General features: G+C 44.8%; 1 protein-coding gene across 1 annotated transcript in view; it reads right to left on the reverse strand.

Moving 5' to 3' along the window:
• Positions 1 to 2123: 2123 nt before the first annotated feature.
• The window catches only part of ADRB2 (adrenoceptor beta 2), a 61440-nt gene continuing 39730 nt past the window's right edge, over positions 2124 to 23833 (reverse strand). The window contains exon 2 of the mRNA XM_075068103.1: positions 2124 to 3902. Coding sequence (XP_074924204.1) covers positions 3868 to 3902 — 35 coding nt within the window. The 3' untranslated portion in view covers positions 2124 to 3867. The remainder of the gene's footprint in view (positions 3903 to 23833) is intronic.

Genomic DNA, 23833 nt, shown 5'->3' on the forward strand with positions numbered 1-23833 from the left:
ATGCAGCGTACAAAGACTCCCTAGGCAAGCCTGCCACGTGCATTCACTATGATTACATGCAGCTTTATTCTGCATGCCTACAAGGCGCATGTGCTTCTGTGAGTTGAGCAGTGTACAATGGCGCTCTCATCATGAACTGTGGCATCAGCCAAGGTGGCACCAGAATAAACTGTGCCCATATGCCCACAACTGATCTTATAAAACTCTTTTCCCAAGAGCCATGGGTCAGTACAGTCACATGAGCTGCTAAATGGTGCTGCGTGCCTCCACTACCCAATCTGAATTTGTGGGAGCTGGTTTTGTTTGGGATGGAGACTTGGTCCTATCCTGTCTTTAGCAGGGTTTAGTCCCCTCCTGGATAAACTAGTACTTGTCACTGAACTTGATCCAAATTCTGTATCACATGACATGACCCCTCATTGTGAAACCTGTGTTCAGTCTTCCAGGGTGGTGAGGGCAAGGTCAACCTCATGCATGCTACTGGGGAGCTATCAGTGCACGGCTAGTGCTTCAGGGACTGCTGCCTGAGCTACTTTGAAAAAGGATCTGTCACAAACTACTCGCAGCCAGAGTCAAAATTGAATCAGCCTATTTGTATGTCAAATTAGAAGGAGTTTAGAGAATAGCAACAATCAGGGAGCTGGAGAGACTGAGCTGCAAGGAAAGATGAAAAGAGCTAAAAGAGGCAGAGCTTGGAAAAGGACATTTTCCCCTAGACACAATAATGAGTAACATGGACTTGAAAGGCATGACTGGGTGTAGTGTGATATTAGTAGAAGCTTCCTGACCTTGGCTCCCAAGGGAAGTGGTGAAAGACTCATTGGCTGAGGCATTTAAAAATTGACTTGACAAGACACTAGCAAATGTAACATAGAGAACAAACCTGCAGGGCCTCGGTAGATGGACTGGATAGCGTCTAAGAGATTTCTTCCATTGCCTATGACTCTTTGAGGAAGCAATTGGCGATATATAGATCATAGCTTACTTTAAGGGGGTGTTTGTGAGCTACCAGTGAGATTGTGTCCATTTTAGTTACATTTCCTGCCAAGTATCAGGAGGTAGCTGTGTTAGTCTATATCCACAAAAACAACAAGGAGTCTGGTGGCAGCTTAAAGACTAACAGATTTATTTGGGCATAAGCTTTTGTGGGTAAAAACCCTCCCTTCTTCAGATGCATGGAGTGAAAATTCAGATGCAGGCATTATATAATGACACATGAAGAGAAGGGAATTACCTCACAAGTGAAGAACCAGTGTTGACAGGGCCAGTTTGATCCACCCTGATCGAACTGGCCCTGTCAACACTGGTTCTTCACTTGTGAGGTAATTCCCTTCTCTTCATGTGTCATTATATAATGCCTGCATCCTTAATTTTCACTTCAAGCATCTGAAGAAGTGGGGAGGGGTTACACACGAAAACTTATGCCCAAATAAATCTGTTAGTCTTTAAGGTGCCACTAGATTTCTTGTTGTTTTCCTGCTAATACTCTTGTGTGAGTGTGGGAGCAATTGACAGTAACTGAAAGGATCCTATCTTCGGCCTGAAGAGAAAACTCATGGTACCATTTCTAAGAGAGACTCCATGACTAGTCAGTCACTGTAATGACTCCTAGGCTTTGTTCTGTAATAGAACAGTCCTCAGACATTAACAAAGTCAGGCCTAGAGTTCTCTCTCCAGCATAAAAACTCACGGGAAAGTGTGCTAAGGGATAAAGAGGTGAGATTCATGGCCTATTCAGTCACACAGGTTTGAATGGCCTAGGCTGAGAGTGAGCTGTTGAGGAGAAGAGAACGGCTACCCCATTTGTCTATACAGTCACTTGGCAGCCAGCATCTAACTGGCTGTACTGTACTGTATGGTAGCATAGGGTACTTTGGAGATTCTGAGCCAGATCATCAGATGCTGCCAACTGATGTAGCTTCTCTTCAGTGGAAATATGCCAACTCACAGCAGCTGAGAACCTGGGAACCAGGCGCTTACAAGGCAACTGTATATAAAACAAATTTGATTTTGATGTAGATGGCAGTGTTGAGAAAACAATATTAAGAATATAAAGTATCAGTGAGAGTCTAATTAGAATACAGACATGCGTTTTCTCTCTTTCTCTCTCTCTCTCACACACACACACACTCACACACACATACACTGTACCCTTCACATCCTGCACAGCAGATAAAGAAGGTCAGACTGCAGCCTCTTTTTTTCTAAACATCAGGCAACTCCAGTGAAATGGCTTGCTTTTATTTTGCTAGAGCTGAAGGCCTGCTTATGGCATTACAAGAGTTGTTGGTGGTTCCCACTTGCAGACACAGGTTAGGAAGCTGCTCTACAACACTCCCCAGTCTTGTTTTTGTGTTACAGGTTTTCCAGGTGGAAGCCCGGCCTGTCTGCCCAGTTCATGTCAAAACAGGGCTGTGTGCAAAGCTCAGAATTTCCGTTACTGTGACTGGTGTTTAGAACTCAGAGGGCTGATAAGCAGAATCCTGCACTCGCTCAGCTGAGCCAGGTGCTTGGCATTCAAGACTATTCTTCTGCCATCGGAAATTGCAAGAACATCACAGCTTTCCTACTGTTTGAATTTGTCTTTCCAGTGGTTCGCTGCATGTACCTCTAGCTCTCTGCCTCTTTCTTTGCAACATGGGTAATGAGATGAAGGGCCTCCTGATCTTTTGAGATGCTGAGCTCCTGGGAGGTGCTGGTCAGCAAACTCCCTTGGGTGCCAGTGGGGGTTGAGCGTCTTGTGGACAGTGCTAGGCAGCATCTGAACCTCACCGGATCAAGTCCTTAATAACCAAACTAGGGCTTTTCATTTTGAACCCTTTTGTATATTTAATAACCCAGTGAGCTCAGTTTTCAACCAGAATTGACTTGCCTGTGCACTGATTTCAATACCAGAAAGAGGGATTTGAGCCTTGTATGACATTTGGGGCTCAGGTCTGAAAACTGAGCCCCAAGGGTGTGGCTGGTGCTGTTTGACTATCAGGGCTGAAAAGCAAAACGTGAAGCAGATCTCTTCTGACCCCTGCTCATTGCAAAAACATGGGGTCAAATCCTAGCACCTTATAGTCATTGAAGGCAGCACCTTGGGGGTCTGTGGGAGTGTTGTCTGAGTAAGGACCTCAGATTTGGCTCATGTTAATGTTCCTCTTCTACTTGAGTAGGACCACGTAGGATATTGGGTATTTATTTGTCTATACAGAGGAAGAGACAGAGAAGATGCCATGGGTAGAAGCTAACACAGAATAAATAAAAGCAAACTTCAGCATTCCTTGTCTTTCTAGTCTTTAAAAGGTTCCTGTTTCATCTGAACCTCACTGCCGGCATGTGGACAAAAAACCCATGGCCGTGTTCCTAGCAATCCCTTGGCCAGGTCAGGAGGCAGTGAGCTTGGCTTCTTTTCCATGAATTGGCCAATGGAGAGGACAGGGCAGCCCTAGAGCTTTCTTGCCTTTTGAAATGATGCTTTCCAAAGTTGATGCGACAGGGAAACCCCTGGATGTCTTTTTTCTCCTGCGTGGAAACTCAGCTCATTCCGTGCTGTGCTGTTGGGCCGTGCTCTCACCTTCCCAGAGTGGATCCGATTTCACATGGATGGTTCCTGGGATGTGGCTTTTTCAGGGCAGATTCTGCTCTTACATCCCCCCAGATGCTTGATGCACTGATGGATCCTTGCCTGGTTCGCTGCCACGCCTTCATCAGCTTCTCCTTCGGGTGACTTGCTATGGATGATGGGCTGAGATGAAGGCAGTTGCCAAAGCAGTAGTTTCCCACGGTTTCACCAGTCTCACAGAAGCATGGCCGTGCTCCTGCTTTCTCTCTCCAGAGCCCTTGTGAGCTCAGCGTGGTGAGGAAGACACTTCAGCCCATTCAACTTTCAACCATTCCAGGACACCCAGGGATCTCTGTGGAGCAGAGAGAAAAATGATCAGCTTTGTGCATTACAGCTTTACAGGCCTAGAAAAAATGAAGACTCAGTACTGAGTCCTGGGAAAGGGATTACACCTCCCCCATTGCAATTTATCTGCTAGTGGTGTGGGCTGTATCCAGCAACTACAGCCCAGTCCCTTAAGCACCCAATCCTGCTCCTGTTAGTGTCAGCAATAAAAGCCTCCTTGGCTCCACTTGGCCTATCTGTGTATTTAACCAGCTAATGGAGACCTCGCCCAGCAGCTCTACGCACCAAGCATGCAAGGCACACGTTACCGCTGCCAAGACTTGAACTGGGAGACTCAGTGAGCAAAGCCTGGCATTCGTGAATTTAGATGGCAGCTCATCAGGCACCATACCCAGGGGAAGCCCTCATTGGCATTTTCAGTCTGTCTCCTCCCCGCACCCGCAGCATAAGCAAATAAAACATCTGGCTGCATTCCTTTCATGCAGCTTTAAACTCCATAACAAACAGCAGACAGAGGACAGCCCTCCCCAGAGCTGCTCACTGTACAAGCAGGATACAAACTCAGCAGGAGCTGTTTGTGTCCTTCAGGGAGAGAAGCTTGTTTCTGACTTTCCGTCAATGCCCCTCACCCTTTTTCAAGTCTCTGAGCCTAACTAGGCTTATCCACAACTAATTACCTCGGCTGCAAGCAGCAGGCCTAGCTCTAACTCAGGGAGCCTCCCAGATAGCAAAACTGGTGAAGAACCATTCTTGGGACATGAACCTCTATAAGACCCTCGCCCACCACCTTTAGACACTCCCTTGGGACACCACTGGCTATGGGGCACCACAGAAGCTGTACCCCTCATTGTGCTCCTCTGCTGCTGGTAGCTATGCTATGCTCCCTTTATCTGGAGAATGCTCTTTGCACACCTCAGAGTGCAGCTGATGCTTCTCCTTCTGCAGGTAGGTGGGGCTCTGCTGTCACTGTCCCTAGAGACATTTCCACAACAGTCCTGTGATCTTGGTTCAGATACTCAGAACAATCTCACCAGCTGCTCAGCAGAGAGCACACACAATTCTGGCCATTTTAATTGCTAAACAATACTTTTCCCTCCAAACAGCAATCCCTTCCCTCTCCCCACTCCCAAAATGGTTCGGTGTCACTTCCCTGCAGAGAGCAAATAACAGAAATAAATAACAAATGCCTCCTATGCACTCTTAAGGTATTACAGATGTTCACGGAGCTTAAGGCCAGAAGGGACCATCTACCCTGACCTCCTGCACATCACAGGCCACTAAAGTTTTTGTTTGTGCTCATATACCCCAGTGACCATAATGATAGAAGAAAAGAAGAGCTCTCAACTTCCTGAAAATGAACGGATGTCAGAGAGAGAGAGAGAGAGAATAGCCTGGGTCTGATTTTGTTTTTATTTTTAAATGCTATTTTAATGAATGACTTGATGATTTTGGCACAAAGATATAGTTTTATGGATCTTGGAAGGGTAGGGGAGGACCTTTCAGTTCTATGAAAACACCACCAAGACTGAAATAAAGCTAAATTTCTGGTGTGATTGGAAGTCAAACTTCCATAATGAGACAGATGATTTACAATAGCGTTGGCTCCCAATTCTGTTTGGTTTCAAAGCCACCAGTGCTGTCTCTGTTCTGTAAAATACAGACCCCTCCCCACCCTTCCTTCCTTCTAACTTACAGGATTTCTGGCTCTTGTGGTGATAGTTTCTGCAGGGCTTGAAGATTATTTTATACACTGAAATCAGCAGAGGGAAGATGGGCGCTGAACTCACTGACATGAGGGCTTTTTGGAGAGCATTGCACAGCATGGATACAGAGAAATGGGGCTTCCCTGGGAAACCACAGCAGCATTAGAGTGCCACTACTGAGACATGGAATCAACCCAACAGCTGGAGAAAAACTTTGCAATAAAGTATTCCCAGATACTCACTATGGGCCTGATCCAAAGGCTACCCAAGGCAATGAAAAGTCTCCCATAGACTTGAGCAGTGTTTAGATCAGGCCCTGATGTGAGTAATACAGTAGAAGAATTGGCTTTAACTTTCTGCTGTGGCTTTCACATAGAAATTGAATCCTCAGCTGGGGGAAAGGCTATCAAGGGTTCTGATCTGAATGAATAAGCCAGTGAGTACTCTTCTTTCTTTTATTGTGATTAGGACTCCTAGTATCCAGGGTTCAGAATTATCCAAAGAACCATTTCCATGCATGCTTCATGTAGCAGTCCAATGGTATTGTTTAGACAGCATTGGGTCATGGCTGGCAATATTTGGGGGAAGAGAGAGGCAATGTAAATAGGATTAAATTTTAATTTTATTGCTCATGAAAGTGAGAGGGATAGATAGTGCCGACTAGATCCAAGATAGCATGGGAAGAAGCAGTGCAAGTTTCTCTTACTCAACTCTGCCAAGGCACCACTATCTATTAAAAAAGAACTAAATAAATTCATGGAGGATAGGTCTATCAATGTCTATTAGCCAGGATGGGCAGGGATGGTGTCCCTAGCCTCTGTTTGCCAGAAGTTGGGAATGGGCAACAGGAGATGGATCACTTGATGATTACCTGTTCTGTTCATTCCCTTTGGGGCATCTGGCATTGGCCACTGTCAGAAGATAGGATACTGGGCTAGATGGACCTTTGGTCTGACCCAGTATGGCCGTTCTTATAACATGTAGCACCTTCTTCTATGCCAGCTCCTCTCATAAAAAGAGACTCTGATTTATTGTGCAGTGGTTTTGCGTGGATCAGATAAAGATCTCCAAACTCAGCAGTGACTTCAGCCATGTGGGGGGGTGGCTATTCAATAACAATAGTCGTTACAAAAACTAAACAAAGGAAACTTAAAACTAAACCTCAAAGACAAAAATAGAACATTTAAAAACACTTTAATTACTATGAAGGCTTCTATTAGAGCCACAAAGAAAAAGGAAGAGAACATGGCCCTTAATATTTCCCCCTCCAAAAAAGTCTACTGACAGTATTTCTGTTGTCACAGCTATTAAAATACACCAAGGGTTTGGGCTGATATACACTTAACACTAAACTAGGGGGAAAACAATTCAGTAAACAATCTTGGATTCTATTATTAATAACCATTATTTTATTTAGTTTGTTTCTCTCATTGTCCGCAGTGTATCATAAACTACTGAAACATATAAGAAACCACGATCCCTGCTCCAAAAATCTTGCAATCTAGCAGCTCACTAAACTTGAAATTCCTTAAGGCCTCCTAGGTGGAATGTGGTAGATATCAAGATTCCATTGGTTTCATTGCACAACGGCACCACATTAGGTGCAGTGAAGGACCTGGAGCTAAAGGTTTAGCTGCCAAAAATAAGAATATTGTAAAGTCTGAAGTCACGTTGCAAAGGTGAAACAAGCCAGTCTCAGCAATGAAACGTGAAAACCACCCTTGAGCGACAGACAGGAAAACTGGAATCAGAGAGTGAAGCTTCTCCTCCTATCTTACCAAGTTGGAACCAGAAGGGATCTTTTTCAGTTCCCCTACAGGTAGAGCTTTTGACCTGACATTGACAAGGAAACTAACTTAAAACCTGGGAAAAAGAACAGAGGAGTAATTGTGGTACCTTAAGAGACTAACACATTTATTTGGGCATAAGCTTTTGTGGGCTAAAACCCACTTCATCGGATGCATGCAGTGAAAAATACAGGAGAAAGATATATATACACAGAGAACATGAAAAAATGGGTGTTGCCATACCAGTTCTAATGAGACTAATCAGGCCTACCTTAGTTGATTAGTCTTGTTAGAGTGTGCATGGTAACACCCATTTTTTCATGTTCTCTGTGTATATATATCTTCCTGCTGTATTTTCCACTGCATGTATCCGATGAAGTGGGTTTTAGCCCACGAAAGCTTATGCCTAAAAAATGTGTTAGTCTCTAAGGTGCCACAAGTACTCCTGTTCTTTTTGTTGATACAGACTAACATGGCTGCTACTCTGAAACCTTAAAACCTGGGGTTTGCAGAAGTGCCACATTGCAACCTCTGGGAGAAGATCCTAATGTTTTCAAGGGATTCACTTTAAAATTAGGGAAAAAATATGCTGGGCAAATAATATGCTTGAAATCTGAAATAAGAAGTCTGCAAAGCAGATTACGATTGGGTTTGATAGGACATAGCAATGGCAACATAACCACCTACTTTTCTAACTTTGGAAGAGCCGTGTTCTGGCTCTGCTACACACTCAGTCTTGTAGGTATTGACTGCCCACAACTCTTAGGTCTAGTCCTGAGGTCCTTACATAGTTCTTACTCAGACAAACTCCCATAAAAGTCATTCTCTGTCTTTAGGTAGTTTATGAGGAATTTATTGTGATTATTTGGTACTCTAAATTCAAACTGTGTTGGTCAGTTTTGATTGGACAAATCAATTATGTTCCATATTTCTGCTTCCTGATTGAACAAGCTGAACATTTAGAATTAAATTTCCAGTGAAAATTTACCGTTTCATTCACTTTTTGTGACTATTTTTCTGCAGTGTCTTAAAGCATGCTGATTCCTGCTAGTGAACTCCTCTCCTAGCATAGTCATAGACAGCAAACAAAAGAAGCAGGAGAAGTTGTGCAGCATTTCCCCATCTCTAATCGTTCCCATCTCAGTAACACTATGCAGTGATTTTCATCTTCCATTCTTGCTTAGATCCAGGAGTTCTGCCTCTGGGGAGTTTTTTTTTACTTTGATGGGACAATAAGTGTGAAATGAAGAGCGATGTCTCATTCTCGCACTACCATACACATCCATCCTGTCGAATCCCCTTGAGCCACATGTATCTCATAAGAACTTAAAGGGACGACTGCATTTCTGATTGAGTTTGTCATGTTCCCTCTGTCTGGGACACTGGCCACTGTGTTGTTCTTTGATGGGATTTGTCGGTTCTAGAATATCCTCACAACTGAGCTTGCCAGGAAGCCTTTCTTTTTCTTTCCTGGGGAGATTCATGACCCTCTTCCTCCCCTTTGGCGCCTCATGCTCTGTGACTTCTCAGGAGTGGTACCAAGTGTGGAATCACTTCACTGTATAAACTCTGCGGATGACACTACTGTCTTAGCACACATACACTTTTAAAAAATCACAATCATTTAAAAACAATTAACAAACTGGCCAGAAGCCAATAAAGGATGCCAGGCCAGTGGGGGTAAATAGGCATAGCTCCACCACTGACTTTAATGGAGCCATGTGATTTATACCTACTGCAGTCTGGCCCTCCACTTCTCCTGCCATTAGAGCCATAAGAACCCTAGACGCTTGCCAGTACTTCCTCAAGCAAAAGCCTCTTTAAATCCCTGAAGGTCGACAAGCTCAGGCTCCCAAGAACCCTCTAGGAAACTGAGTTCCTGAGCCAAGGGGCCTTCCCTGAAAAATCCGTTTCCACCTTCCCCTTCTGTTGAGCTGCTGTGCTGTAACACAAGGAGAGAGGCAGCCCTGAGGAAGCCAGGACCAAATGGTACAGGGTCAGATTTTCCCACTTTCACTTCCTTAGTCTTCGAACAGTCCCCATTGGCAGTAAGGGGTGGGAGGAAATCTGGCCCACGGAAATGTAGAGATCAAAGAATGACACTCAGTAATGAAGTAGAGGCCAGTGCAGAATATCTGGACCAGGTGTCCCAGGCTTCCTGCAAGCAGCACTGCAAAGCAAGCATTCCACTGCATTTCGCTCCAGAGGCAGTTTCAGGTGCACCTGCAGACACTGTGGGACATCTACATTTGGGGCCAGTAGGTGCCATTCCACAATTAATTAATTACTGTTTCAAGACAGTAAGTAAAAAGGGACAACAGGGAGAGGCTGCTGCTGCTGCCTAGGGAGTATAACCTGGAAGGCATGAGGCAGGAGTGTTTGCAAAGGCGCCGGGTGTGGTAGCAATATTGGAAGGTAGCACCCTCCCTACAGAGTCTCACTGCTATCATAATATGGCTGGTGAAGTAAACTAGATGGCCAGATTCATTCCTGGTGTAACTCCGCTGAAGATGGTCGATTACCCCATGGATCAACCTAGCCAAACAAGCTTTATGCAGAGCATAGGTTAGTGCTTTGCTGAAGAAAAAAATAATCTACATATTTGCCCCCGTTTCTCAAGACCTCACACTGGGTTGATGACAGGCCAGATTCTGATCTCTGTTACACCAGTGTAAATCAGGAGTAACTCTAATGGAGTTACACTAGATTTATATTAGTGTAACCGAGATCAGAATCTGGCCTGATTGTCTATTATCCTGGTTGGGAATGTCCAGTGGTCATCCAGTTTCTTATTTCTGAACATTTTGGGCCCAATTCTCCTCTCACTGGCACTGGGGTAAATCAGGAGTAACACCATCAGAGCCAATTGTGCTGGTTTTCCTCTCATTTACACCAGTGCAAAACCGCTGTAACTCTCTTGACGTCAGTGGAAAAACTCCTAATACACTGGCGACAATAAGCGGAGGCTCAGATCCAGCATATTTACACTGCTGTAAAACTGGTGTGAGAGGAATATCAGTTCAGCAGCATACAGTACATAGAGGCAGTGATGGAAGACAGGGCTAGCTGTCCTAAGAACTGCATCACCTAAAGAATTCTTATTTATGGTCCCTGAATGTGTGTGTGCATGTAGGAAGGAGACTAGGAAGATGACAATTAAAATAAACTTCAGGTCGTTTTTCCAAAACATCTGTCATATAAACGCAAAAATCCAGATGTTGTTCTGGAATGCAAGCTATCTGCCGCGCTGCATAACCCAGCGGGAGCTGCAGCTTGCCTAACCTCTCATGGTCTCGCTTCTGATCTGTGAACTCTCAGGAACTTAGTTCCCAAACTAAAACATGGGTTTCAAAACAGAAGCCAGCTGAAGAAATCTCCCAATCCCTCTTCATGACTCCCAATCTCTGCTTGCCTATGAGAAGCCCAGACTTCATAAAGGAACAGACATAATGGTATGATGAACCACCTGCATACTAGTGTGCAATGGACATGACCAGGAGACTGGGCTGTGTGCCAGATGGAGGAATTTTACGGCCTACATATGCGTGTATCTTATTATGTTGCTAACTACTAGGCCAGTTGGAACACATTAACCATATTTCCTGTCTTTGTATCAATAAGCCCTGTGATGGGTTTGGAACCTTTGGGGTGTCACCTGATGTGCTGGGGTGCTAATGAGTCAGCCTATTCTGCCAGCCTGGGTCCCCTTTATCTGGCCTTGCTGGGCTAGGATCACAAGCCTCTTCCAGCCAAGCACACAGGCAGGGCCACACCCAGCTGCACAGAGAGACAGAGATCCGTTCTGGAAAGATTCAGCCTTAGGGGCTTGCCCCAACACCCTAGTGCCCACGCCCTTTAAGGAGTACAAACCCGAAGGTTTTATGAAATTCGCCCCCTCCCTCAATGTGGAGGGAGATATGCACAACTTCTTGCCCTGCCCCCAGTTAGAAATTACATAAACTGAATTATAGTATAAACAAGAAATAAGTTTATGAACTACAAAAGGTGAATTTTAAGTGACTATAAGAGATAACAAACAGAACAAAGTAGATTGCTGTCCTAATAAAGCAAAATACACAAGTTAAGCTCCACATACTTAAGAACTAGGTTACAAAATGTAAATTCTCACCCTAAATGTTATTTTAGGCAGGTTGCAAAGTTTCTGTGGTTCAGAGTTCCAGTTCTATTCCTTTTCAGACTGGTCCCCTGTTTCAGTCTGGACTCCCCCGCAGCCTTCCCTTCAGGTGGCTTTAGCAGTCTTTCTTCTTGGGCAGACAGGCCATGGAGAGGAAGAGTCCCATTTGCCTTCTTCTCCACCCTTAAATAGGATTTACATAAGGCAGGAATCCTTTGTTTCCCAAACTTGACCTCACCCCACCCCCATTCCCTTCCAGTGGAAAGTTACAAGAAGTCCCAGGTAATGTTTAATATCAGGTGACAAGCAAGGGCAGCTCCAGGCACCAGCACGCCAAGCGTGTGCTTGGGGCAGCAAGTCACTGGGGGCACTCTGATGGTTGCTGTGAGGACGGCAGGCAGGCTGCCTTCGGTGACATGCCTGCGGAGGGTCCGCTGGTCCCACAGCTTCAGCGGACCCTCCGCAGGCAAGCTGCTAAAGGCAGCCTGCCTGCCGTGCTTGGGGCAGTAAAATGCCTAGAGCCGCCCCTGGTAACAAGACCACCTGACCTAGTAATATCACAGTTACGTCCCCAGACACCTCCCAGGACACAGAGAGAGTAGTATCTTCATGGTTTTGTTGTTCCTTCCTGATGACTCATCAAATTTGATGGCCTGTTGTCTGGTGGTTGTCTTCCTAATACATACCCAGTTGTATTTGATACATGCATACAAATTGGATAATCTCTTCAGTAAATCATAACCTTTCCAATGATACCTTACAAGACCCATCTTGCATAAAGTATATCTGTTATGTCATATTCATATCATAAGCATATTTTCATAAAGAATATGGAATAAAATGTCACACGCCCATGAAAGAGGTGAAAAACTAGTGTAGGGAATGCTTCTATTCCATTGGGATAGGTACAGTACAAGCATCAGGGCAGTCATTTTGTAGGGGCACTAATTTGTTTCTGAGGAAAATGAAAATGACATTTGCACACACAAGCCATCCATATTTCTAACTCGATGTCAAAGGGCATTCTGAGTAATGGGAATTTGTGGTGAGGGGTTCAGTGGGGGCTAGAGAGGGAGAAAACATCTCCAGGCTATGGACTGACAGCAGAATGCTTTAGTGGCCTCTACTGGGTCCCTGTAGGAGCCTTTGTAACATGCACACCCTCTGAGAGGGCTTGGTGGATCAGCACAGTCATGGATCACCAGCCCCACCCCTCATCCAGCTCATCCCCAACTCCCCATCCTGTGTTGAGGAGCAGAGAAGCACAGCGTAGCAGGGAGGGATGGCCACCCTGTAGGCAATCTCCAAATCCTGCTGTTCCCGCGCAGTAGACCACACTATGTTCTGGATGCTTGATGTCCACTAGATTTGGGATTAAGTGGTGGCTGGGGCAAAACTGGAGTTAGGATTTACCCTAAATCCCTCCAGCATACTCAGCAAATCAGAAAAGTCCATTAGCTAATCATTGCAATGGTTCTGCGCTAACAAGAGATGTCTCTTTTTGTGTTTTTTATAGTCACTGATTCCCACATCTTCACCTCACTGCCCTTTCTGCCTCACCTGAATTGTTCACGTATGAAAAGAGAACTCATCAGGAACTCGTATTGTGTTATCTCATGCCCCAATCACCTGTCACCTGTAATTTACATCTAGCCACACGGTTCAAAAAGTGCATGCTAAACAGCTACCACTCCATCCCACGAAGCAGAATACAAAATGGCTGTAGGTTAACTGACTATAAAATAATCTATCAGTTACTTCTTCATCTCAGACTAAAGTACAAAGGAACCTGATTCCCAGTGCGAAACCAGAGGATGAGTTGTATTTCCACAGAATGGCTGCAGGACCAGAGTGTGTCAGCTCTGCCTGGCTGCTGTATAATGATAGGTGCCTGGGACCTGTGGTTGTTCTGAAACCCGATTTATTTAGGAAAAGGAAAGATTGAGCATCAGTCCTGTTGGTCAAACGTGAGCTAGGCAGAAGCTGTAGGGAAGATATCGGGGTTGGCCGGAAAACAGCAATTCCTTTTTGTGACAAATGTTGAGGTTTTGAAATACATTTTTGTTCCAGTGAGGAACAGAAAAGAGATGTTTCCGGAAAAGACACACACGTGAGAGACTAAGTTCTACACCAGAATAGTCAGTAGCCCGGTGGAGGAGACACAGCTTCAAATCCCTGCTCTGCCTGATTCAGAGTGATCCAAGATGAAAAGCTCTGCTCTGAAAAGCAGTTGCTTGTAACTAGGTTTCCCGATCAGTATCCTCACCACTAGCATATACCTACCTCTTTCCAAAATGCAAAGCTTGGTTTCAATCTACAAACAGACGTTTTGACACACATAGACTCATAGACTCATAGACTCATAGGTCAGAAGGGACCAATATGATCATCTAGTCTGACCTCCTGCGCAAGGCAGGCCACAAAACCCTGCCCATACACATTTATAACAACCCCGAACCCATGACTGAGTTATTGAAATCCTCAAAATTGAGATTTGAAGACCTCAAGCTGCAGGGAATCCACCAGCAAGCGACCCATGCCCCACGCTGCAGAGGAAGGCGAAAAACCTCCAGGGCCCCTGCCAATCCGCCCTGGAGGAAAATTCCTTCCCGACCCCAAATATGGCGATCAGTTAAACCCTAAGCATGTGGGCAAGACTCACCAGCCAGCACCCAAGAAAGAATTCTCTGCAGTAACTCAGTTCCCATCCCATCCAACATCCAAACATCTGCTTTTGTAAAGACTTTGGAAAGTTTTCCGATTGGTTTTTATTCCTGTCTGCTCCAATGATGACCCAATTTTCCTTTGTACCAGCCTCTCCTGAGTGGATCTGATAATGATTGAGTTTGAGCCAAACTTTCTAACCCAAGCTTCAGTAAGTGGATACACAAAGGCCTAAGCACTCTCATGTAGCTATTTATATGGCTCCCATGTCCATAGCATCTGAGCCTCTCATAGTCATCAATGTATTTATCCTCAGCACACTCAGGTGAGGTAAGACAGTGCTACTATCCCCTATTGCACAGTTTGGGAACTGAGGCAGAGAGAGACCAAGTGACTTGCCTAAGATCACACAGTCTGTGGCAGAACAGGAATTGAATCCAGGGCTTCTGAGTTACAGGCTAGTGCCCTGACCAGATCCTTCCTCTCTGCTAATCTACCACTTATTACCTATTCCCTGACTTAACTGTACAACACCCCTCACATGGTGGCAACATTATCCTGCATGTGTGAAGACTTAAGTTCCCTCTTTCATTTATCACTAATTTGACATCACAGATTTCACATCAGAATGCCACCTCTAGGTATCACCAGGATACCAGTGAAAATCACTGGCTTGTAAAGTGGTATACATGACAATCCAGCTGCTTAGTTCCAAAGTGGGTTCTCATTTACTTCAGTGAGAAATAACATCCTAATACTAGTTTTCAGGGACATTTTCTTTTCCTGGCAGTGGATAAACTGAGTAACTCTGGAGTTTAGTCAGAATGTGAAAGAGCTGCAAGGCAGCAGGAATTGAAAGCCAGTGTTATCCTATTTCTCCCTCTTGTTTGCCTGGCCCGGCTTTTCTGATTTTAAGTGCCTCAACAATTTGGACCTTGGTCCCAGAAGTGCTGTAAGTCCCTTGAAATCAGTCTATAAAATCTTCACTCTGGCAGAAGTTTTTGGTTATATGAGAGTCAGGAGGACTTAGGGTGTTTTTGCCAGCAATAATTTTTTTCCTCTCTTGTATTTCCGTGACCGAAAGGCTACGTGTGTTAGTGCATGCATGCGAAAATATTTTCATGTGTTGCTTTTGTGCATCCAATCTGTGAAGCTGGTTTCCTCCACCCAACAGAGCTACTGTGATGTGAACTACAAGGGGAAAAGGGTGAGAGAGGATGGCATATGAAGATGGAAACCAGTCCTCCCCCTCCCCTTTGCCCCCGGATCAGAAGGGAAACTAACAAACTGGCTCACCCCAAAATATTGGCAACAGTTTCATTTCCACCCAGGAAACATTTGGTTATTGTCAAAGAGAATGGGAAAGGAGGTGAGATTTTACAGAAACCAGACTGTTGGGTTACTGCCCTATGTGGGATTCACGAGGGAATTTGCAACAAAAATAAAGAAACCACAGCCTTAGCGTACACATTTCTTATATTCAAGGCCCTGACAGCTTTGTAACAGCTACGTGCAATGATGGGGAGCCTGGTTACAGATGAGCAGATGCCCAATCCCAATTTGCTCTTGCAGAGTAGATGAAGCCACATCAGGCTTTTAAGCCTACTACAGACTTGACCTTTGGGGAGCTGCAGCAGAGTTTGCGAATGTTTAAAACATGCTTCAATCTTGTCTGCCCGGCAAGATCAAAGCCCAGGTTTTAACTATGACAGAGACAAAAGTTTGTAACTAGGTCCCGTGACACTGTAGTTATACTGTAGGCTGGACTGTAGGCTGGACTTTGGAATCCAGTGCACATTCTTTCTTGTTGCTGATATGGTTCTAGCGTAGTATGGACAGGATCCTGGCTTGGGTTTAAATACTATTATCAGTACAACACATTCAACTGCTATACCTGGAAAAAATAAACAGCAATGTTACACTGACTAGAAAATCTCATTTTTCCTGTGGGGATAATGGAGCATTCCAAATGCACCCCCACTCCCCCATCTATCACTGTAGTATCTGAGTGCTGGAGAGATGTCAGGGCACGAATGGGGGGCAGGGGCATGCAGGATCATGTGCCCCTCCCCTGATTTGCTGCTTTTGCTGCTTGTCACATAGACTGCCCACACACACACACACACACACACACTGCTTGGCTTGTACTGAGCATGCTCACATGGAATGACCCCCCACCCCCCAATTCCTCCCTGCCTCTATCTGCAGGCACAGGTCATTGGGCTTCTAACTCCCCATCCACCCAAATCAAAGCGGAAATGGAGAGCGAGAAAGCTTCCTTTTACAATATTTAATGACTACAGATTCCAGTTGCTCTCTCTAAAAATGTGGATCCAGACACTCCTCTTACTGACAACAGAAACAAGGTTCAGAAGCGTGGTAAGTAACAGAATCAGTAATGATAGAAGGGATTAAACACAGCTGTTGGGATCACAGATGTCTGCATGTCTCAGAAGGTTGCACAATATGGCTGTGGCTCCTATACATGGGGATAACAGCAGCCCTTCCTTCCTACCAGGCTTACCCATACAGCCATCATGTGTCAATTGCTACATTTAATTTTCCTGCAAACTGCCTACTTTTGGGTCACGTAAGATGCCCTCACTCTATCTCTTCCCCAGCCAGAAGTTAAACTCTGTGTGGCAGGCTCTGTGCACTACTTAGAACACAGAGCCCTTGAGACGGGTTGTGTGTAATCATTGCTGCACTAGAACAAGGAGAGGCGTCCTGGCTGCAATCTCAGTCAAGGGCCCCTTTGCAATTTTTGCAATTACTAAATTCCAACAGCAAGAGCCCTTAATTGAAGTGTTGCTCTGGTCTCTGAGTGGAGAGGAATAATATATGTGAAATCAGAGGGGTCCTGTCAACTTGATTAAGCTCTAAACCAGATCTCTTTAAATGTTGCTCCTTTGATTTTGAACCTTTGAATCATTTTCCAACAATTGATGTTTTAATTAATGATATAATTAATATAATATAGTTTGGGTTATTTTAAAAAACTGTACCTAGCCTTGACAAAAGCTACCAAACCTGACACCCTGAGAGTCTGAAGCCCTCCATGCACTGAAGAGGCACAGCACCAGTGCAGATCTTCCCCTTGTTGTCTCCCCAGGCCTGTGTGCCTCAATCTGGAAGGGGTGAGATTCCCACTGGGGATGGGAGTTCAGTCTCCGTGGTTCATTCAGTCCTTTGCCGTTCTGTTAGGCCTGCCATCAATAGGGGTCCTTAATGCCAGTTCTAGTGATGTTTTTAGTGAGGTGGCCACCTGCTCACTCTGAAAGGGACAGAGACGCATCAGCCTCCCCAAAGCTTTCAGCTGGAAATTTCTTCCAATGGAAATGCACGCTTCAGAGCTGCCTATTCTTGTTATTGCTAGATGTGTTACCAAGCCAGTAACAAAGATAAGCTTGGCCAAGATTTTCAACCCTGACTACTGATGACAGTGTCTCAGTTTCGGAGTGCCCAGAGGGCAGGTGCTCAGCACCTTCTGAGGATAAGGCTCCTTTATGGTGTCTCGAGCTGGGCAGTCCAAAATGGAGACAACCAAACTCCCAAGTCACTTTGGACAGTTTAAGCCAAGGTCCATGCACTGTCTAATTTTAGTTGCAACCCAGTGAGTGAAAGTAAGGAAGAAAAGGGCCATGGGCTGAGGAAGGACAGGTCTACAGTCACAAGATGGTAGAATTACTCAGTACTGGCATGGACACATTTTGAGGATTCAAAGAAACATTACTTTCAAATATACCACATTAAAATTGGTCCTGAGTCTGAAGGAGGAAACCTTTGTGGACACTTGGCTTCAAGTGATGGAAATACTTCCTCAGCTGTAAGACAATCATTTGTGAAACTTGAGTATGAACTGCAATTCCCCGCTGACTGCTGAGCTGTTACAACAATTCCTGGGAAACTTCATGAGTGTATTTTTGGTGGCTTATTTGATTGTGGTCCATCGTTATGACTGTGCTATCCAAAATAATTGGGAGGAAACCAATAATAATTCTCTCTTTAAAAAGTCCAACTTCGTGACCATCCAATCTATGGATAAAGCTGTGCACACAAGTGGAGTTCACTGGTTGTTTTCGGAGCACACAAAGGTAAGCTTTAGGTGTTACCATCAACAAGCAGATGGGTGATTTCATGTTGTGCTGTGCATTTATGGCAAGAGGACCTGGAGGGTGACAACTACAAAAGCAAATCCCTTCTCAGATCTGTTGAGGGATTAGTCAAGTTGACAGCTCACATTTAAATGCCAGAAAAATCCATACTCCCTAAGCCGAAACTCTGTTGAGGGTCTGACTTGAAATGATGAAGGCTGGGAAATTCAAAGTTAAACTGAGTATCAGAGTTAATAGATTTAACGTGAGACCTGTCAGCTTTATTTTATTGTGAGACCACAGTCACTGCAGTCTCCCCTCCTGCTTCCTTCTTGTGAAATGGCAGGGCCTAGAAATCTACAAGAATCCAACTAAAAACACCACAGTAACAACACAGCATCCACAGCAGCAACCCTACAAAAACCAGTCAGTGCCTCACATATAGCTCATGTAACCAGCCCCAAACCCACAAGTGAAACCCTACCTTTACACTCTAACATGTGCAGCCAAGTGGTTATGAACAACCCTACAATAATTCGTTTTCCGCTTACGTATGATGGAGGCAACAAAATTGCTAAGGAAATACATTGCCATTCTAAGCACCACACTCACGCTTAGGAATGAGGCACCAGTGCAAGCCCTTTGTGGGGACAGCAGAAAATGTCACAAAGTAAACACAAGATTGGCCCTGCACTGACTGTCCAATCCAAGGCTCCATTATGGTCGTCCCCATGAACTCCACCTGAACGAGTTTACTTGCCAGAAGAATCACTTTGAATAGTTGGTACCTTATTTTCCAGCCTCCTTTGTTTTCATTTTTTCAATCCCAGTGTAATTGATATGTCTTATTAATGCAATGGTTGCAGTGTTTGAATATCAATGCATGTATATATATAAGAAAATTCCGACAGCATCCCTGTTCTAACTTGCTCTTTGTATTTTAGAGGCATTTTTGCAAAAGCCTCTGATCCTGCAGTGATCCCACTGAGATTACTTCTTGAATAGAAATACCCCTACCAGGCCCGATGAGGAGGAAATTCTCCATCCCTCTGTCACGTGCGTTTCCTGCTCTGTGGCTGCGTCCCCGGTGTAAATTGTTCCCACAAGAGCCCACCATGCGGAGGGTCAGTAACCCAAAGTGGACCAGAGCTGAATGTGGGAAATGATTTGCAGCCTTAAAGCCAAGTCCCTAAACCCCAGGCAGCCTATTAACCCAGCATGTGCGTAGGGGAATAGATGCAGTGTGAGGAAGTTGGAGTCAAGCACTTTTACCCTTCTCTTTCAAATCGTGGTGCCCCCTGCTGCACCACAGCTTTATACTGCAGGAATTCATTACTGGTACACGGTTCTTTTCTGCAGGTGAAATGGGACAATTAAGCTAAATCGATCTGAGCTGGGCGTGCGTGCTGCTGTGACAGAGACTGCTTCCCTTTTGCTCCTTTGCTCTCTCCCTGACTTCGAATGCACTCTGCTCCTCCCCCACATCTTCTTCCCACCTACCCCCAGGCCTAGTCTACACTTAAAACTTAGATTAACACAGCTAATGCTTGAGGAAGAATCCCCCCTCTGTTGTTGGCTATGCTGACCTAACCCCCGATGCTGATGGAAGAATGCTTCCATCAACCAAGCTGCCATCACTCAGGGAGATGGAGTTAGAGAAACCCTTCCACCGCTGTCATCTGTATCTGCACTACAGAGTGATGCAGACATGGGCCCGGCACTGCAGTGATGCTGCTGTAGTGTTCGTAGTGTAAACATGGCCTCAGTCTTCTCCGTGTCACTTTTCTCCTTCGATTACACACAAATGGTTGCAGGGTGAGATGCAAAACCTTCCCAGTTCCCCAAAGCCAGCCACTCTGCATGAGAGCAGGAAGGCTGCACAAAGGAGATGGCTCCGTTAACCTTGCTGAAGAGGGAAAGTAGTCCTGCTGCATGAAATTCATGGTGGGCTAAGGTACAGATAACACACTGAGTCCAAGTATGTTGCTATACACTTTATTCCAGCCAAACCTCTGGTGTTTTGGCTGTACAAGCAAGGCAGGATCCCGTTCATAGTTATTAATGTAATAATACCTCGCTCTCATATAGGACCTTTCATCTGTTGCTCTCCAAGCATTTTACAAAGGATATAAGTGTCATCATTCCCATAGGGTGAAACTGAGGCAAAAAGAGGTGAAGTGACCTGCCCACGATTACACAGCAAGTCACTCGCAGTCAATAATAAAACCCTGGTCTCCTGAGTTCCAGTCCAGTGCCCTATCCTCTGGACCAGCGACCAAGTGGCTCTTTAATGTGTCTCCTGTGGCTCTTTGCAGCACATGATATTCACACACTGTGTGATTTTATTATTAACTAATCTAAGGTATTAACTGGTCAGAATGCTTTCCCTCTGTTATTAACCAATTGTAAGTTAATAAAATAATAACTTGATCGATCATTTTGCTGTGAGAATAAAATCTATCTATCTATTTCCCCTGTCATATTGTTTACATATTAACATACAGTCCTATAGTAAATCAAACAATGAATTCACACCACTGTGGCTGTTTTGGGTAATGTTGATTGCTAATTTGACTCCTAAACCACTGAGTTCTGAGTGTCACTGCTCTGGACTGTCATGCTGTCTCATGCTATGAATTATTCATAATAATGTATACAGTAACACAGATGTGCATGGCACTTCACCAACAAATACACAACTAGATCTCCCCTTTAGGAGTTTATGATCTACGCTTATTTCTTATTTAGTTAATTTCTTTTGACTTATAAACTGGATCTGACACAGCTACAGTTGATGTACAAGAGAACAAAGGAAAGTCCGGAGATGTTCTTTATTGTACAATACACATCTTGTTACTTCCTGGGCTTTAAAAATATTAATTAATTATATTTGCATATAGATATTTGAGACCAGTGTCCACTCCAGAAAGAACTCCGGGCCACAGACCAGGCTAATGATGTAAGGCACGGCCCAAAAGCAGTGAGTTCTGAAGATGAGTTTGATGATTTATTCCTTAAGCACTGTTTTTTAGAGTTGTACCAGGAAGACATCACATTCTGTTCTGTTCAGTTTTTTGTACTGGGTCCATCCCTGTAGTATCTGATGACTCTGCATCACCATATAGTTTTGGGGTGCAGAGGGATATGTATTAGTTAATCTTGTTTCAGCGGGATCCTTGAGGATTTTTGTGGGTGTTCAGGGCACAATATGTCTGTCTGGTCAAGGACTTACAATCCCTTTTGTTAGAGCTTTAGTGAAGAGCTAAAGGGGAACTGTCAACGAATTTTAGCTCCAACAGGGGCAGGCAGTGTTGTCAGCTCTCATGATTTTAATATGAATCTTGTGATATTTGGTGGTTTTTCTCAAGTCCAGTGCCTGGAGGCAAGTCATTAGGTGAGGATTTCAGCTTTCATTATAAAGTAAAAAATAAAAGAGTACCTAGTCCTCGAATTTCCAGAGGAAAGCTTAAAAACTTGACATGTATTCACGCTAACAGCTCATTAAGCAGAAGACAGAGAAAAAGGACCCAGCTGTTCTTTTCTAAAAATACCCAAACACATGATTTTTGCATGCTTGGGGTGGGCACTGTTGGGGAAGAGGTTACATTACAGCTGGTGGAATGATTCAGCAGGCAGAAACCAGTCACAATCAGCAAAACCTCTTCCTCGAGAATTAGTATCTACAATGAGAAAGTAACATAAGAATCAGAATGTAGACAGGTTGGGCATCGTTCCAATCCGAATACTCTGGGTGTACAGCATTATTTCCCCAAGATACACCTCACTCCCAGTAGCCACTCTTCTAGCCCTTCTGACACTGGTGCATGGTAAGGAAGAAAGCTGGGCTGAAGTTTAACCCTTTGTTTGCCAGGATCCAGATAGTTTCCCTGCCCCGACATTAAACCCTAACCTAAACTGTTCATAGTACATGGGTGTGTAATTTCCACAGAAACAAGTGTGCAGGGGATTGCTTTTTTGTCTCTGTTTATTTTTTATTTGAAACTTCATTTCCCCTCCTAATGATGGAATCTGAAAGAAACACAGAGCCTTGTGTTAGCCTAGGACAGGGATCGGCCACCTTTGGCGGGCCACAGGCCAACGGTGGCCGATCCCTGGCCTAGGAGCACCCTGACTGAGATGGACTAGAAACAGCAGCGACACTGACTAATCTTCCTCTGCTCTCTCCTCCTCAGTGGAGTGTGCAAATGAAACCAACAGTTGTAAATGTTGCATGTACGTTGGATCCTTTACAGTTCTCTCAGCTGCAATGAATATGTTGTTAGTGACACAGATAAGAACATTTGTTTTAATAAAACCATGCCAGCCGGCTTTATAAATACCACAAAGAACTGCAGCCAGTCCACACAGGATCTGTTCTTAGCACTCTGTGTAGCAGGCAGGAGACTCTGGCCAGAAGAGTCACTGCTGAGCAAGACACCTTGTTGGCAGCCCTTGCTAATTTAGGGAGCTGGGCCAATCTGAGTATAGTGCTGGTGATCTCAAAAGGGAGTTGCCATCCTGCCCTTTTCATCTGAAGGCAGGTAGCAATGGCACCAATCCTTAATACGTCATGGGGTCTCTGCTGTAGCGGAAAAAGTTCAGTTCAACCTGGATGCTGCAGGGTGGGGTACAAGTGCCTGTTGATAATGAAGATTCATCTCCCTGCAATGATACCTGTGTGGCTGCTAATGCTGGCTGTTTTTAAAACCATTTTATTTTTTCCCTTACAGACAATTTGATCCAAGTAACCATCTTCCCACTAGCTATAGGCTGACCTACACTAAGGACCCAATCCTGCTCCTTTGGAAATCAGTGGCAAAGCTCCCAATCATTTCAGCAGGACAAAGCCCATAACGTGCTCCTCACCCTAATGCAGCAATGCCTGTGTATTAATGAATACTCCTGTTCTGGGCTGAGTTGTGGGAAAAGAGTCCCAGGGACCTACGACTGAGTTTGCTAGTTTAGAATGTAAGTGTGCTCCAGTTATGTTTGGATGCCCTGCGTCAGGACCCTGCATCTGTGTGAGAGTGACAGGTGCTGCAATGGTTGCAGAGGAGTCCCAAACTCTCTTAATATTAACAGTCTCTTGAGTCTGCGTCTAGCTCCTCCACTCCACAGAAAAGCTCTAGCAGCAGCCGTAGAAACTGAAACCACACAGAGCTCCCTGGCCTCTGACATCAGGCTTCTAAGTATGTCTCCTTATCAGGCGCCAGCCAGCAAACAAGGACCAGCATCTTGCAGGCAGTGACTACCCTCTGACCCTGCTCATTGATCTTGTGTGTCCTACTCCCCTGATTAAAAACTAATTGCCACCAACAAACCAAAGAAGAGAGCAGAACAAAATGCCACTTCACTCCAGAATAACCTCTTCCTGTGATTGCACATCTTTCCCCTTCCCCCACATACTTTGCTGGGGGCGGTTGTGGGGAAGAGAGTCCTCTGCCAGAAACCAAAGGACCCCTCTCATTTTGACTCCTGTTCACATTGTCACTTTCGCCCTGGAGGTCTCACTGGGCAGTCTTCATCTATCAGGGCAATGAGAACTGGACAGGGTT

Source organism: Chelonoidis abingdonii, chromosome 7 (assembly GCF_003597395.2).
Source record: "Chelonoidis abingdonii isolate Lonesome George chromosome 7, CheloAbing_2.0, whole genome shotgun sequence".
Classification (NCBI taxonomy): domain Eukaryota; kingdom Metazoa; phylum Chordata; order Testudines; family Testudinidae; genus Chelonoidis; species Chelonoidis abingdonii.